This window comes from Girardinichthys multiradiatus, chromosome 20, assembly GCF_021462225.1.
Source record: "Girardinichthys multiradiatus isolate DD_20200921_A chromosome 20, DD_fGirMul_XY1, whole genome shotgun sequence".
NCBI lineage: Eukaryota > Metazoa > Chordata > Actinopteri > Cyprinodontiformes > Goodeidae > Girardinichthys > Girardinichthys multiradiatus.
In genome coordinates this window covers 38,854,231-38,868,016 of record NC_061812.1, presented here as the reverse complement: position 1 = coordinate 38,868,016, position 13,786 = coordinate 38,854,231, and the positions used below count along the sequence as shown (strand labels likewise).

The following is a 13,786-nucleotide window of genomic DNA, read 5'->3' as shown; positions in this document are numbered from 1 at the left end:
AATTCACAGAACCATAGTTACAGCGTAACGTCTATTCTGTTTCATTCCTTCCTGACTGCGAGTGGCAGTAAACACAGTGGATGACTTATGCCAGCAATGTCACGAGGAATGCAGTAGTCACCCACCTCTCAGTTAGTAGAAGGGGCCAGAGGCAGGATTGCCGAGGCCAGTGTGGACTCATGTGCCACATTGAGGCGGTAGAAGCGCCTCAATGGGCATGGTGTTGCCCATGACGCCGCCACGCAGATATCACCCAGCGGCACGCCCCTCAGTGCCGCCCAGGACGTAGACACACTCCTGGTGGAATGGCACACAACACCAGTAGGGGCAGCTGCCCCCACAGACTCATAAGCCAGCGCAATAGCATCTACGACCCAATGCGACAGCCTGTGCTTAGAAAGGGCTCGCCCCCTGTTCTGTCCCCCATGGCACACAAACAGCTGGTCCGACCGGCGAATAGCCCCTGTAGCCACCATGTACAGCTGCAATGCCCAGACCGGGCACAGCGTGTTAGCCAGCCTCTGTTCCTCGGACTGAAATGGGGGAGGGCAGTATGCCCCCAGTTCAATGGCTGTATTCACGTAGCCTGGGGGCAGAACCTTAGGGAGAAAGGCTATGTTTGGCCACACTCCGGACCCGCCTGCCTTCCAACACAGGCAGGTAGGGGTGATGGCGAGTGCGTGGAGCTCACTGACCCGTTTGGCTGTTGTTACCGCCAACAAAAAAGCAGTCTTAACAGACACCAGTTTCAATGGGGCAGCACACATAGGCTCAAAAGGTGGCCCACTCAGGGCCTTCAACACCAGTGGGAGGTCCATGCTGCCGCCGGTCTCCGTAACGGGGGGCACAGCCTCCTTGCACCCCGGAGAAACTGTGACACCCAATAGTGTGTCCCCACTCGTCTGCCATCCACGACGTCGTGGCTGGCTGAAATGGCAGCCAGGTTGCACCTTCAGGGTTGATGCTGCCCGTCCGGCATCCAATAGACCCTGCAGGTACCTCAAAATATTATGCAGGGAACACAAAATTGGGTCAACTGCTCTGCGTCTGCACCACTCCGCAAAACGCTGCCAGCAGCGGGCATAGGTCCTCAATGTGGAAGGAGCTCTGGCATTCTGGAGTGTCCCCTGAATGGAGGGCTCCAGATCCGTCAGGAGCTGCCAGCACCCCCCAGCAGCCACACCGTGAGGAGAAGATGGCCCGGAGATGGATGCCAAACTTTCCCCTCCAACTGAGACAACAGGCCATGGCTCCCCGTCCAGCAGACTGAGTAGCAGTGGGAACCAGACCTTCATGGGCCACTCGGGGGCCACCAACAGAACCTTCAGGCTCGACGACCTCACTCTGTGGAGAGTGGGCAGAAGCAACGGAAACGGGGGAAAGGCATACAGCAGGCCGGCTGGCCATGCGTTTGCTAGGGTGTCCATCCCCAGTGGGGAGCTGGCTTCCGGCAGGGTAAACCACAAGAGGCAATGTGTACTGCTCCCTGAGGCAAAAAGGTTGACCTGGGCCCTGCCCAACCAATCCCATATCTGCCATACGACCCGAGGATGCAGCCTCCAATCCCCGGGGGGGGAGCCTCTGTCGGGACAGATAGTCGGCCACAGAGTGTCACGGAGTGACATTTTGGACTTTGCTTGTGGCTTTGTGCTAACTTTTGTTTAGTTGTTTCCATTTTGGATTGGGCTTCATGTTTATTAGTTTCTTTTCCTCCCTCTATCATTCCTAGTATGTATTGTAGTCCTGCTTTAGTTATTGTTTTCGTTTGGTTTGTTTATTTTGTAACTTAGATTCTCCTTATGGACTCTTTGTTTATTTCTTAGGTTATTGTTTCTATGTTCCCCTCTAGTTTCTCTGATTACTTTAGTTTATAGTTATTCTAGTTCTTTATTTCCTCCTCTGATTTATTCTCTTGCTTAGTTTGTGTTTTCTGTTGTTTATTTAGTCACTCTTCCTCAGCCTTTGCATTTGTTTCACCTGTTCCTGCTGCTTCCCTGCCTCCTTGTCGCACCTGTTCTCAGTTCCCTTGATTACCTGCCTTTGTCTTTCCCCAGTATATTAGTTGGTTTGGTGTCTCTGTTCGTCGCTGGTTCCTTGTGTTCGTCACTACCCCTTTCCCTACCATGACTATGTTTTGTTTATGCTTCGCTTATGCTACGTTTTGCCACGGTACCTGCAGTGTTTTGTAAGTTTTGGATTTTGTCTCTGATTAATACCTGCAGTGTTTTGTTACGTTTTTGACCTTTTTGAGAATAAACTAAGATGCAGCTGCCAAGCTCTTGTCTGCACTTTGGTCCGACCCAAAATCCCTCTTCGACATTAGGAACCAGCCAAATGGACCAAGCAGACAATGGTGTGATTACTCTGTGGGAGTACCTGAGACGGGAAGCGGAGAAGAGCTCATGTCAGGCTGCAGAGGAGAGAAAGCAGCGGTCACCGTTTTGGGGCTCCAGGCTGGCCATTACCCTTCCGGGTACCGGTCCGCTGCACCACAGACCCTCTCCTCATCCCCGGAGTAAGTCACTGGCTCCAGTCTGCTTTTCCTCCTCGTTTTCGGAGCCAGAGTTGCCTGCAGCGCACTCTCCCAGTTCGGAACACTGCCCCGTCTCGTCGGAGATGTCGCCGGCGCCGCAAGCATTCCACAGCAGCAGCAGCGCCTGAGCTCGTCACACCCGCAGCAGCAGCGCCTGAGCTCGTCATGGCCTCTGCGGTTCTTCAGCCGCCAGTACAGCCTCCAGCCCCGAGTAGGATTGAAGCCAGGCTGGAGGAAATGAAGAGGAAACTTATGAAGAATCGTTGCTGTAGATTCGTGCTCCATCTAATGGATCACCCAGAGGATCTGGACCTGGTGCACTCATTACTTCAGGCTGAGTTTCTTGCTATGGGATGGTTAGAAGCTCCAGCTCCCGTTTCCGCTGGAGGTCTCTTCGACCCTCTTCTCGTGGCCGTTAAGGCAACCAAGCCGCTGGACTCACAGCATGCAGCCTGACTCTTTGCCTGACACACTGCAGCCTGACTCTTTGCCTGACACACTGCAGCCTGACGCACACCTTGACACACCAGAGCATGACACACCAGAGCCTGACTATGTGATGACTAACTTTTTGACTGACCATGCACCTGATGACTCTAAGCCTGGGTCCAAGCCAGACGCCAGGGCCAAGTCTTCTAGGTTCCAGCCTGGGTACACACCGGACACCAGGCCCAAGTCTTCAGGGTTTCTGCCTGGGTCCAGCCGGATGCCAGGTTCAAGTCTCTGAGGATCTCGCCACGTCGTAGATTGCCTGACTCCTCGCTTCATGGGTTTGCCTGGCATTTCCACTGCCAGACTCCAGACAGTGACGCCACTTAATTTTGGCACCGATACTGCGTCATAACTGGGGGCCTTGGTGTCACTATCTCAAAATCTGATTGTTTGAAACAACAGTTTGATAGACACTTATTTTGCTCTACAGGGCCCGCAGAACTGTTTGTGAAGAGCTCCAGGCAGGTAATGATTGCTGAAATGAAATTGGTAAAATGCTTTAATATGAAAATAAACATCTGGGAGCAATAACCAGGGGAAAAGCTATTAAAGGAGGCAGACAGAGTAATTTTATAGGTATTCAAGGACAAAATATAATTAATAACAGTCTGTGATTTAGACATTTTTTTAGGCCAGCAGAAAAGGATCTAAACAACATAAAGGGCAATCATGGAAGAAAACTTGTTTGAGGCTGCAGAAGACTTGAGACTAGGATTGAGGTTCACCCTTGAACCGGACAGTGACTGTAAACAAACATCCAGCACTACAGTAGAATGGTTTAGGTAAACACATATTCATGTGTTAGAGTGGTCAAGTCAAAGTCAAGACCTAAGTTCATTTAAAGATTTGTGTCAAGAACCCATATAGAAAACTTTTCAGATTTTTATTTTTTGTCGCTTCTCCCAAAAAAATACATTGAAGTTTGTGGTTGTAATGTGACAACATCCAAAACATTCAAAGGGTATGAATACTTTTGAAAGGCACTTTAGCAGCTATCAGACTCATGGAGTACATTTTCTACCCTCCACCCCCTCTTTTGTTTACCTTGATGCTACTCATTAATGGTTAAAGGTAGAAATCAAAAATGTATGGTTATAGTTAGAAAATGATATAGCTATGAGGTCAACACAGGTATGATCCACAGTCAATGTGAATACTATCCTGCGGAAAACAACAGCCTTTTGATACATAGCCCTACCGCAACTGTATGGATGGAGACACAAATAAGGAATTGCAGTTACATCTCATGACTTACATGGGAGTATTCAGCCCAAATGTACTTTATATGTACTTCTAAATAGAGCTGTACAACCATGCAGAGCAGATTATGCTGAAACTCAGGAAGTTTGTGACATACACACTGTTTAAATTAAATTGCATAAACCAAATAACATGACAAAAGTTTCCAGGCAGTGTGTAGACAAGATAAATGATGTAGCTTTCCCCTCTGTTATCTATACCCCAGGTAATTTCATTGCAATAAACTGCCTGTGTGGGCAGGATTTGGACTAACAGTGCCAGGCTTTGTCTCTGGCCTGAAGGCCAGGTTGCTTCCCTGAACTCTACACAAACTTGGACAAACAACATGAAATTGTATCTGACCTCTGCTCAAAAAAGCAATGCCCAATCAGCTGTTGTTATATAGGAACTCTGAGCACTGCTTATTTCCTTTTTTACTAAAAGTTATCTGTCAAGATGAAATATTTGCCAGTATACTATTGTAGAAAAAGGTCTGTCTGTCATTTTCTACCACTTATTCCATAGTGGGTCACAGGGGAGCTGGTGCCTATCTCCAGCAGTCTATGGACAAGAGGCAGGGTACACCCTGGACAGGTTGCCAGTCCATCGCAGGGCAACACACAAACAACCACACACACACACACACCTAAGGGCAATTTAGAGTGACCAATTAACCTAACTGGCATGTCTTTGGACTGTGGGAGGAAGCTGGAGTACCCGGTGAGAACCCACGCATGCACGGGGAGAACATGCAAACTCCATGCAGAAAGACCCCCGGCCGGGAATTGAACACAGGACCTTCTTGCTGCAAGGCAACAGTGCTACCAACTGCACCACCGTGCAGCCTGTAGAAAAAGGTAATATTTATAATTTCTTTTAAAAGAATATCCGACTTTTTGTAAAAAAGGAACACAAAATAAAACTAGCAGACTAAAAAAGTAAGGACATCTGTTGTTTGTATAATTATTCCTTTATTTTAACAATGTTTCTTGGACATACATTTCATACCATAGGAAACCCTGACTATTTCCCTTTAAATGGTGCAACATTTGTAAAGAAACTACCTTTTTGAGTTGAATGGGCAGAGTTGATGACGGCCATTACAAACATCCCAAACCAAACCCTCTCTGCCAATGCCAATTAGCTTCTTCTGCAATTGAATCTTGTTTGGTGCCATTTATTGGTTTAAATGATTGAAGTTTGAAGAAAGAAGACATATTGGCAGTTTGACAATTTATTGATTTATCAAACCACAGCCTTGGCAGCATGTTCGGGAACTGTACTCAGCCACAACACCTGGCAACCTCCTCATCCTGATCACCATCTTGGTCACACATCGCTGTGGGATGGCATTCCTTTCTTCATCCAACATTTGTTGCAAGTCAGCCAGTGGGGTTGTGTTGGCCACTCTGGCATGAATAGTATGCCCAAGCTAATGCCACAAATGTTCAGTTGGTTGAGGCCAGGACTGAAGGCAGACCATTTAACTTCCCTCTGTACATAAATTTAGGCGGTAGTCTCAGATAAATCCTGTGCTGTGGGGGCTAGCAGTGACATCTTGTTCTGGCCTTTAGCAGTCTGTATATAGGATTTCCACTGATTGCCGAATCTCATCTTGATTTCTTTCTTTATGGTGATTGCATCCAACGATGACAAATTTAGTTTTTCTAGTGAGGACACACTACCCTAGCCATACCTCTCTCTCCACCAAAAGCTCTTTGGCATCAGCGTAGACTTTCAACAGATTTTCTGCACGTTTATGTTTATTTTCTTAATATTTTAGCATGAATGCTGCAGTGGTAGGTAAAAACCAGAATGGAGGATATGATATAAGTAGTAACTTAGGTCAAATATTGCTTAGCGACAGTGTTGCTTTTTATATATTATATATATATTGTGACACATTAACAATTGAATGCTGCCAGATTCTAGTCTTGAGATGGTTCTCGGTATAGCACATTATAATACATATCTCAGTCAGGCCAGCTGACAGTGTTTCCTGGGTCAGCAACAAAATAATCATAGATGGCCCCCCACCCACATAATTCTATCATTAGTAGAAAATTAATTTACAATTACAATTTAAAGACATGACTGGTACTGCCTCCTGCCTCCTTCTCCACCCCCTTATCTGCCCCATACTTTGGAATTTTTTCTGTTTTCCTTCTTAGAACAGGGCCCAGTTCAAATTCCTGCCATAGAAGGCTAACAGTTACACAAATCCCAAAAATAATTGTATATACAATTCACCATAATATACTGTTAAATTAGGTCTTTTGAATAAAATTGAAAACACATATGTCAAACAAATAAATATTTTTTCGAAATATTTTGAATGTCACGATCCTGAGTTGTTTCACTTTTGATTTTCTTTTGTGTGTGTATTGTTGATTCTTGCTGTTTATGTTTTTGGTCTTGCCTTATTCTGGTCATTTCCCTGTGCTCTTTATTAGTTAGATAGATGTTCCCAAATAATGTTGTGCTTTTTGTTCAGTTTATCAATGTATTTTTTTGTTTGGTCCTTTTTACACTTTATATTATTTCTGTTTGTCTTTCTGCCCCTGCTTGATAACTCTCAACACTCTGTACGGGGTTAAATAGTCTCCCTCCTTCAGCTGATCTGCATTTCTCTCTGTCTGAGCTGCAACTCGTTTCCTCTGATCAGCTCATCCTATAGCATCTAGTGCTCCACGCTAAGCTCTCCAAGTGTCTGCCTGTAAGTCTTTGTATTTCTATCCTTACTTAAACCATTTCAACTCACCATTCTGCTTCCTGTCTGCATGTTGGTCTGGCTCCTACCTCACAGCTCGTCATTAAAGGTCTCAATTTTTTTTAATTCATGAAATAATTATATTGGCAAATCAAATTGAAATTGATTAAAATCATACATATGTCTTATTTTTTTAATTACCTTTTTCATTTCTGTACATCATAACATAATTTAAACTGCTGCTATGTCTCAGTAAATAAACCTTAAGATCTAATTGGTTAACATACACAGCAACTTAACTGCTGAGTCATTTTGACTTGTAATTTTTAAAATAATTACTAATAACTTAGTGCTCATGAATAACTTAAACTTAGTTGCAGCAGTGAGGACACACCTAGTAATAACAGAAATCTAGAGCAACTTGTGACACAGTGCAGCCAATAATGTCTACCACCCTCCAAAGATTACATATTGGACCTGTTTTAATTATAACTTCCACAAGAAAAAATACATATTACGTGTCTCACAGAAATTGTTTTGTTTCTTGGTGTCATTAGAGCAGAGGACACAGCGATGAGAGAGGTCCAGTTCAGGGTGAAAGGCTGTACCTGTGCTCAAACCCAAAGTCGTACACAACTGATCTACTCTGTAACTAATTTTGTCACTAAAAACTATTGTGAATAGTCTGATTTTCTTCATTACTGAGTTTGTTATGACTTCTTGTCTTTTTTATGTGCACTGATTAAATCAAATCCAATATAAAGCTATCTGATGGAGTACATTTACATCTCACAGAAAATAGTGGTAATGCCTGAAGTCACAGAGTAGCTATCACTGAAAGCAGGGCTTTGTGTCATTAATGATTTTGGAAGGCTTTTGGTAGTCCAGCTGCAGTGGACGTTCTTTGTAAAGCATATTCACAGTGAATCATGTTCCATAATGACTACAATTATAGACTTTAAAGCCATCACAGGTGAGAAGTGTGCCCTTTTCATTATAGGTTGTTATTTAAAATGATTAAGGAATATGAATGTCACAAAGCACAAAGACAAGGGTTCTCTCTTGTAACAGTGGATGGCCCTATTTTTACATGATCCGAGCATTCAGATACAAGGAAAATCTGAGTTTCACAAAAAGGAGTAATTAAATTTCTTCATGAAAAAAGTTGTCCTTGCTGTCAATTATTGATTAGTTCTTCAGCAACACATGGACACTGCTGTCTACCTGTTTCATTGATAGGTTTTGGGATTGCAGCACAGCAAAGAGGAAGGATGCCAAAACTCCCGTTTTTAAATGCTGCGTTCTGTTTTACTCTGTCATATGTGGAGGAGGACTACACTCCTCAGCATGACCCTATAATTTCGTGAAAGTCCAAAGAAGAGCATAATAGAGAATAGAAAATAATCAATTTCTAACCCTACATATGTTTTAAGCAAGAATCCACTTACAACCTGAGTAAGTAGAGTAAAGAAACACATGATTTCCCTCATGAGTGCTGAAGATGAGGATTATCTTCACAGTAGAACTTGGCAGGAAGTCTGTTTTACAGATTTTGGGTACATGCATTACAATCCACATAGATGAATACTATAATAAATACATACATAAACAAAAATGTTCATTTATTGTAAAAGAAAAAACACAGTGGGACACTGTCATACATACTGAGAAACTTGAGGTGAACCGATCTGCGATTTTTGGCAAATTTGTGTTCAATTTCTGACCTCCGTTTTATGAAAACACTAATTTTAGCCTTCACCGGTTTCTGCTTAATAGCCACCGTACAGAAGAGAAACTGTGTGTCTCAGAGTGAAGTGAAAGTAAAACTGGATTTAATAGTAAGTTAAAACTAAAACTAAATATCTAAGGGTTAACTATGACAACTAGGGTTGCACAATATTAGAAAAATCCTGCAATGGGGATATCATTGGTAAGTATTCTAAGTTGTGATGATTCCACATTTCCCTCACTCCTTTATTTCTTGTGTGCAGCAAACTTTAACTCTCCTTTAACATCTTTTCACAACGTAACTGTTCAAGAGGCTTGTGTAAACGGACATGGTATATAAAGGCCTTAAACATCAATCTTTGTGTATTTTTGCTTACCTTAAGTCTAAGATTTTTAACAAACTGCCATTATTTCCAAATTCACTATTTTTCATGAAAAAACTTGAGTTTAAAAGGATAAAAACAGCATCTCCTGATGTTGTTTCCAGGTCAATTTAACGATTTAACAAACGTTCCAAAGGCAGCTACGAACTAACATCCTGATGCTGATGGCACCTTTCCATACCTACCATACTGCAGAAGAAATGAATAGTTCCTGCCAAAAAAGACTCTCTCCGTTAAAGCATCTTGAATAAACAACTGACATGTCGCTGTTGAAAATATTGTTTTTCTTTCGAGAAGCATCTGAACGCTTTTGTGGTTACGCTGACTTCATAAACGTCCCACTGATAATTAAAATAGCCAGTTTTTTTTTCTACAGTAGCAACTTTCTTAATGAAAAGCATTAGGAATGGCGCTAAAAAGAGATTGCACTTTTGAGTTTTTAAGGTTAGCTGAAAATTGGTTGATTTTGGTAGCCAGGCAATTTCTCAGTGCATCCCAATCAGAAATGTTTTTAACTCCTTTTCACTAAATGATGTTAATTACTACAAAACATATGAAAACAAAGAAGAAGAGGACCACTGAGGAGCCGAAAAGGAAAACAGCTCTCACTCTTTTCCCAAAGTTTGCATATTCCTTCATGATTCTGGCAAGGCCGCTGGGAGATTGATGCATCTGTCTCTTTCATACCTTCTGTGACTGCTCAGTGAGGCACTGTGCTCCATGAAACTAGCCATATTCCTAAATGATGAATGTGCACCAGCGCATCCACGGGGACAAGAGACGAATCTAATATCAGTCGAGAAAGGAGGCTGATATTGAAAATCATCTGGAATTTTGCCCACCCCGATATTGAAAATCTTTATTCTAATTGCATGAATGAATTGAATGTTCTGTTTTGATAAATCCACTCCGCCACCAAGGGAATTGTATAAATGAAGCATCACAGATTCGTTTGTGGCTGTGGCAGACGCAACTGTGTTGTGTTCCCGGAAGTCATTTTCATACTCTCTTTGCGCCGATGTTGATTGCTTGTTTACTCAAGCAAAAAACACTGCTTGCAATGTTATCACATGATATAAATGAAACTCTGACAAGATCTTCCACCCACATATTACGACATATCAAATAGTCATAAGAGGCACATCTTTCATGATACCATCACAGTATTGGAGAAATGGGAGACAACATTTTAGTATAGAAAAAAAATTTATTTCTCATAAGGCTGTCTTATATCTACTGGGGAATAACTATTTTTCTCCATTGGGACTAATACTTTCTCACTGTCCTTGTAAGCAAATCTTCCCTCTCCTGTGTGTGTGTGAGAGAGAGAGATATACATTACTCTTGTTTCTTATGATCATGCTCATATTTTATCCACAACTGCTCCATGTCCCTGCTGCGTCTGGGCCAAAAGGTCAAGAAGTGTTGTCAGCACTGCTTTCATATGTGAGGCAGTTCTATACATTGTTTTTCCTCATCTTCACAGAAACTACAAGCATTTTCAGAACTAACCAAAAGCATTGCTGAATGACAAAAGTATCCAGGACGTATAACAATTTGCAGCCTTTTTCCAACACAAGCATAAAAAGCTGGTCCTTAGCCTCTGAATAGATTCAGGGACTGATCGATGTTCCCCCATGGGTGCTTTTATTAGAATGATACATTTATCAACCTTTTGGATCTGCCATCTTCCAGCGTATTTTATGTATTTATGTCTTTATTTACACAAATGATCTTACATAAAATAAATGTAGTGCTCATGAATCTACATTGGGCATGCCCAGCAATAAAAGTCAAAGTGTCCCTTATAGATTATGAAGCTCGGGCCATAAAGTCAGACCAGAAGAGTTCTCATTATCTCATTATAGGCAGCTAGTAGGTCCAGTAACTTAAAGTCTTGCCTTTTCCTGGATTCACAGAAAACGGTGTACGTCTCCATCAGCAAGTCAAACGCAAATGATTTCTGCACTGAAATAAAAGAAAATTAGGGTAATTTGACTCTACTTTGCCCCCAGTTGTGTGAATCTTATGTTCAGTTTTGGGCGCACCCGTCAACTGATTCACCTTTAGGCAGGCCAGGAAATTGTCTTCAAATATTTTAACAACCTCTAAATGTGCCCTGCTATGTTGTATCAGCCTTTCAGGTAAAGACAGGGTAAGGAAACATAATTAGAGTAGTTTGGAAACTGGACACAGTCATGGAGAAGAGAAAAGAGTCACGGCTACAGTGCTCATTGATCAAACAGGGGATTAGTGTGGTTTCAAATCCTTGGCACCAAGTGAGCAAAGCTGTTTTATCTGGGTGGATATCCTTCTCGCCGTCCCAGGTAAGCCAGTCCGTAGCCATGGATGTAATAGTTTTAGTCCATTCAATGAGGAGAAAAAAGTCCATAAAGGGGGAGAGCCTGGCGTGCAGTCCTGCAACCGGGAGCCCTCTGTTAGGTCCTGGGATGAATCTGAAACACAGGGATGGAAGAGGAAGAGGAAAGAGAACAAACATACACTTAGAGAGAAAAAAACAGAAAAGTAACAGGGTTAAGCCTAAGGAATTGCTGAATTTGTAAAACAAGAGGAGTCTTTTGAACTGGTGCTGTTCATTTCACCCCTTTGTCATTTTGTACTTCTTGTAGTTTTAGTACTACAACTTTGTGGGTATAAAATGGTGCTGAATTTATCAGAAGAATGCTTTTTACCCAGTGTGACAAACCAAGAAATAAAATTAAAACTATTTCTATATTCACATATCCTCACTCTACTGTGAGGATAGGTGGTTATATAGCAATAAGGCATAACATTATGACCACTGTGAAGGTAATCATACTGATTATCTTGTCATCATGCTACCTGTTATGACAGCACGTTAATGTGCTAGAAGCAGGAAAGGTTGGCAAGTGTAGGGATTTGAGAGAGTTTGACAAAGGTCAAACTGTGGTGGCTAGCGACTTTGCTAAATCAACTCCAAAAGTAAAGCTCATGTGGGATGTTACCATTTTGCAAGCGTCAGTATTTATTCCAGTAAGGAAGAGTGGTCAATCAATGACAGGGTAATGGGTGCCCTGTGGTCTGATCCAGCAGACAAGCCATCGTAGCCAAAGTTAATGCCGCTTTTAATAGAAATGTTTCAGAATACACAGTGTGCTACAATTTACTACATATGGCGCTGCATGGCCCGCACACCAGAAAGGGTTCACATGCCATCCCCAATGACTGTGTCCTCTTTCAGCAAATTAATGTGCACTGCCACAAAGAAAACAAATTGCTTAGGAAGGATTTGATACTAGGTAAGTGGGCATAACCTTATGCCTGATGCCTGTTAGATGACTCAAGTAGTTACTATCCTCCAGCAGGAGGCCACATAGAGTTGTTTTGGTGTGATTAAAGGTCATAATCTGTCAATATCATATGTCAAATCATTTAAAGATGGATCAGAGCAATAATCACTGACAATAGGATTTAATACAATGTAATACATTGTAATATACAATGTTTAATACAACCAGCAAATCATATATTACTAAATAAAATTTCAAGTAAACCATTTATGACTTTTCATCTCCATAATCAATTCACAGTTAACTGCTAAGAAAAAAATACCTAATGAATAAATACATGGGTGCAAAATGGAAATAGGTTGGGCCAAAATGGCAATTCGTGGGAATGAGATGGGGGTACAACTAGGCGAAGGGGCAAATTGACCAGTAGACCTTTCAAACTCCATAGCTTGGTAAAGCTCTGCCTCATCTCCTGGTGTATCCTTCTGCTGAAAAGCTTGTATGAGTAAAGAAAGTGGAGGCGTGTTTAACACTGTGGAAAAGTTACTCTCACAAACGCACCATGGTGTGTTTCCATGCTGTGTATGTCTGGTTTATGTAATTACCCTGTTACATTACTGACTGTGTCTCTCAATGTGCAGACACCCCATATGATCCTGCAATCTCCTTTGTTAGGACCTCTGTTCAGACAGGCAAATGCAGCCACAAATTTTCTTCTAATCTGATTAAATGACTCTGGCCTTACTAAATTGAAGCCCATGCTGCTGAGTCTGAGCCGTCTCTCCATGACTTCAGTTCAGGGACGTTTAATTCATCATCAGCTGTAGACATGAACACATTTCAATGGTGCTTTGTGCAGCCTTGAGACTGCTATTGAATGTTCAGCTTTTCAGCATCATGCTCACCAAGAAGCTCAATAAAAACAATGTGCAATATGTCTGCATCTATTAAACTTCTACAGTTTCTTGCCTCCTTCCCATCTCATTTATTGATTTAAAAATCATTTGTGCAACAACACAAGTAAAGGTAGATTTTTTGGTTAGTCTGCTTCTTCAGGATAATGCAATGAAGCAATTGTAAGTTAAATGCACACTGTACAATAATGATGTATGGAATGATTTGTGCTTAAAGGGCACAGCTTAGATCTGACCTTTCTAAACCAACTAAATCATTCCTTTTTTCTGGTGTTTGGGTTATCGCATGGATTTACAGCAGCAGGCATGTAAAACTGCCAATAAGTAACAGCTGATTTTTGTTTTTGACACACACTATAGCAAGCTAGCTGTGCTCCTTTCATGCTTGCGACAAAGTGGAGCATTTTCTGTATTGCATATATTTGTATGTCCTTGATTTGTAATGTATCTCTGAGCTAAAACCCAAAGAGGTATTGAAGTAGTGGGACTACTGGCAACAATTGGTCACTACAGTA

The 13,786-nt window shown here is 42.1% G+C and overlaps 1 protein-coding gene across 13 annotated transcripts in view; it reads right to left on the bottom strand.

Moving 5' to 3' along the window:
* Positions 1-7,438: 7,438 nt before the first annotated feature.
* LOC124856821 (chemokine-like protein TAFA-1) overlaps positions 7,439-13,786 on the bottom strand; it is a 214,912-nt gene continuing 208,564 nt past the window's right edge. For 9 of the 13 annotated variants that reach the window (XM_047347691.1, XM_047347694.1, XM_047347695.1 and 6 more), the window contains one exon: positions 9,081-11,541. Coding sequence is in view for 1 of the 13 variants with exons in the window: in XM_047347704.1 (XP_047203660.1) it covers positions 11,524-11,541 (18 nt within the window). In the remaining 12 variants the exon portion in view is untranslated. Of the gene's footprint in view, positions 11,589-13,786 lie in introns of all 13 variants that reach the window. The other 4 variants (XM_047347700.1, XM_047347703.1, XM_047347693.1 and 1 more) reach the window with 4 other exon arrangements.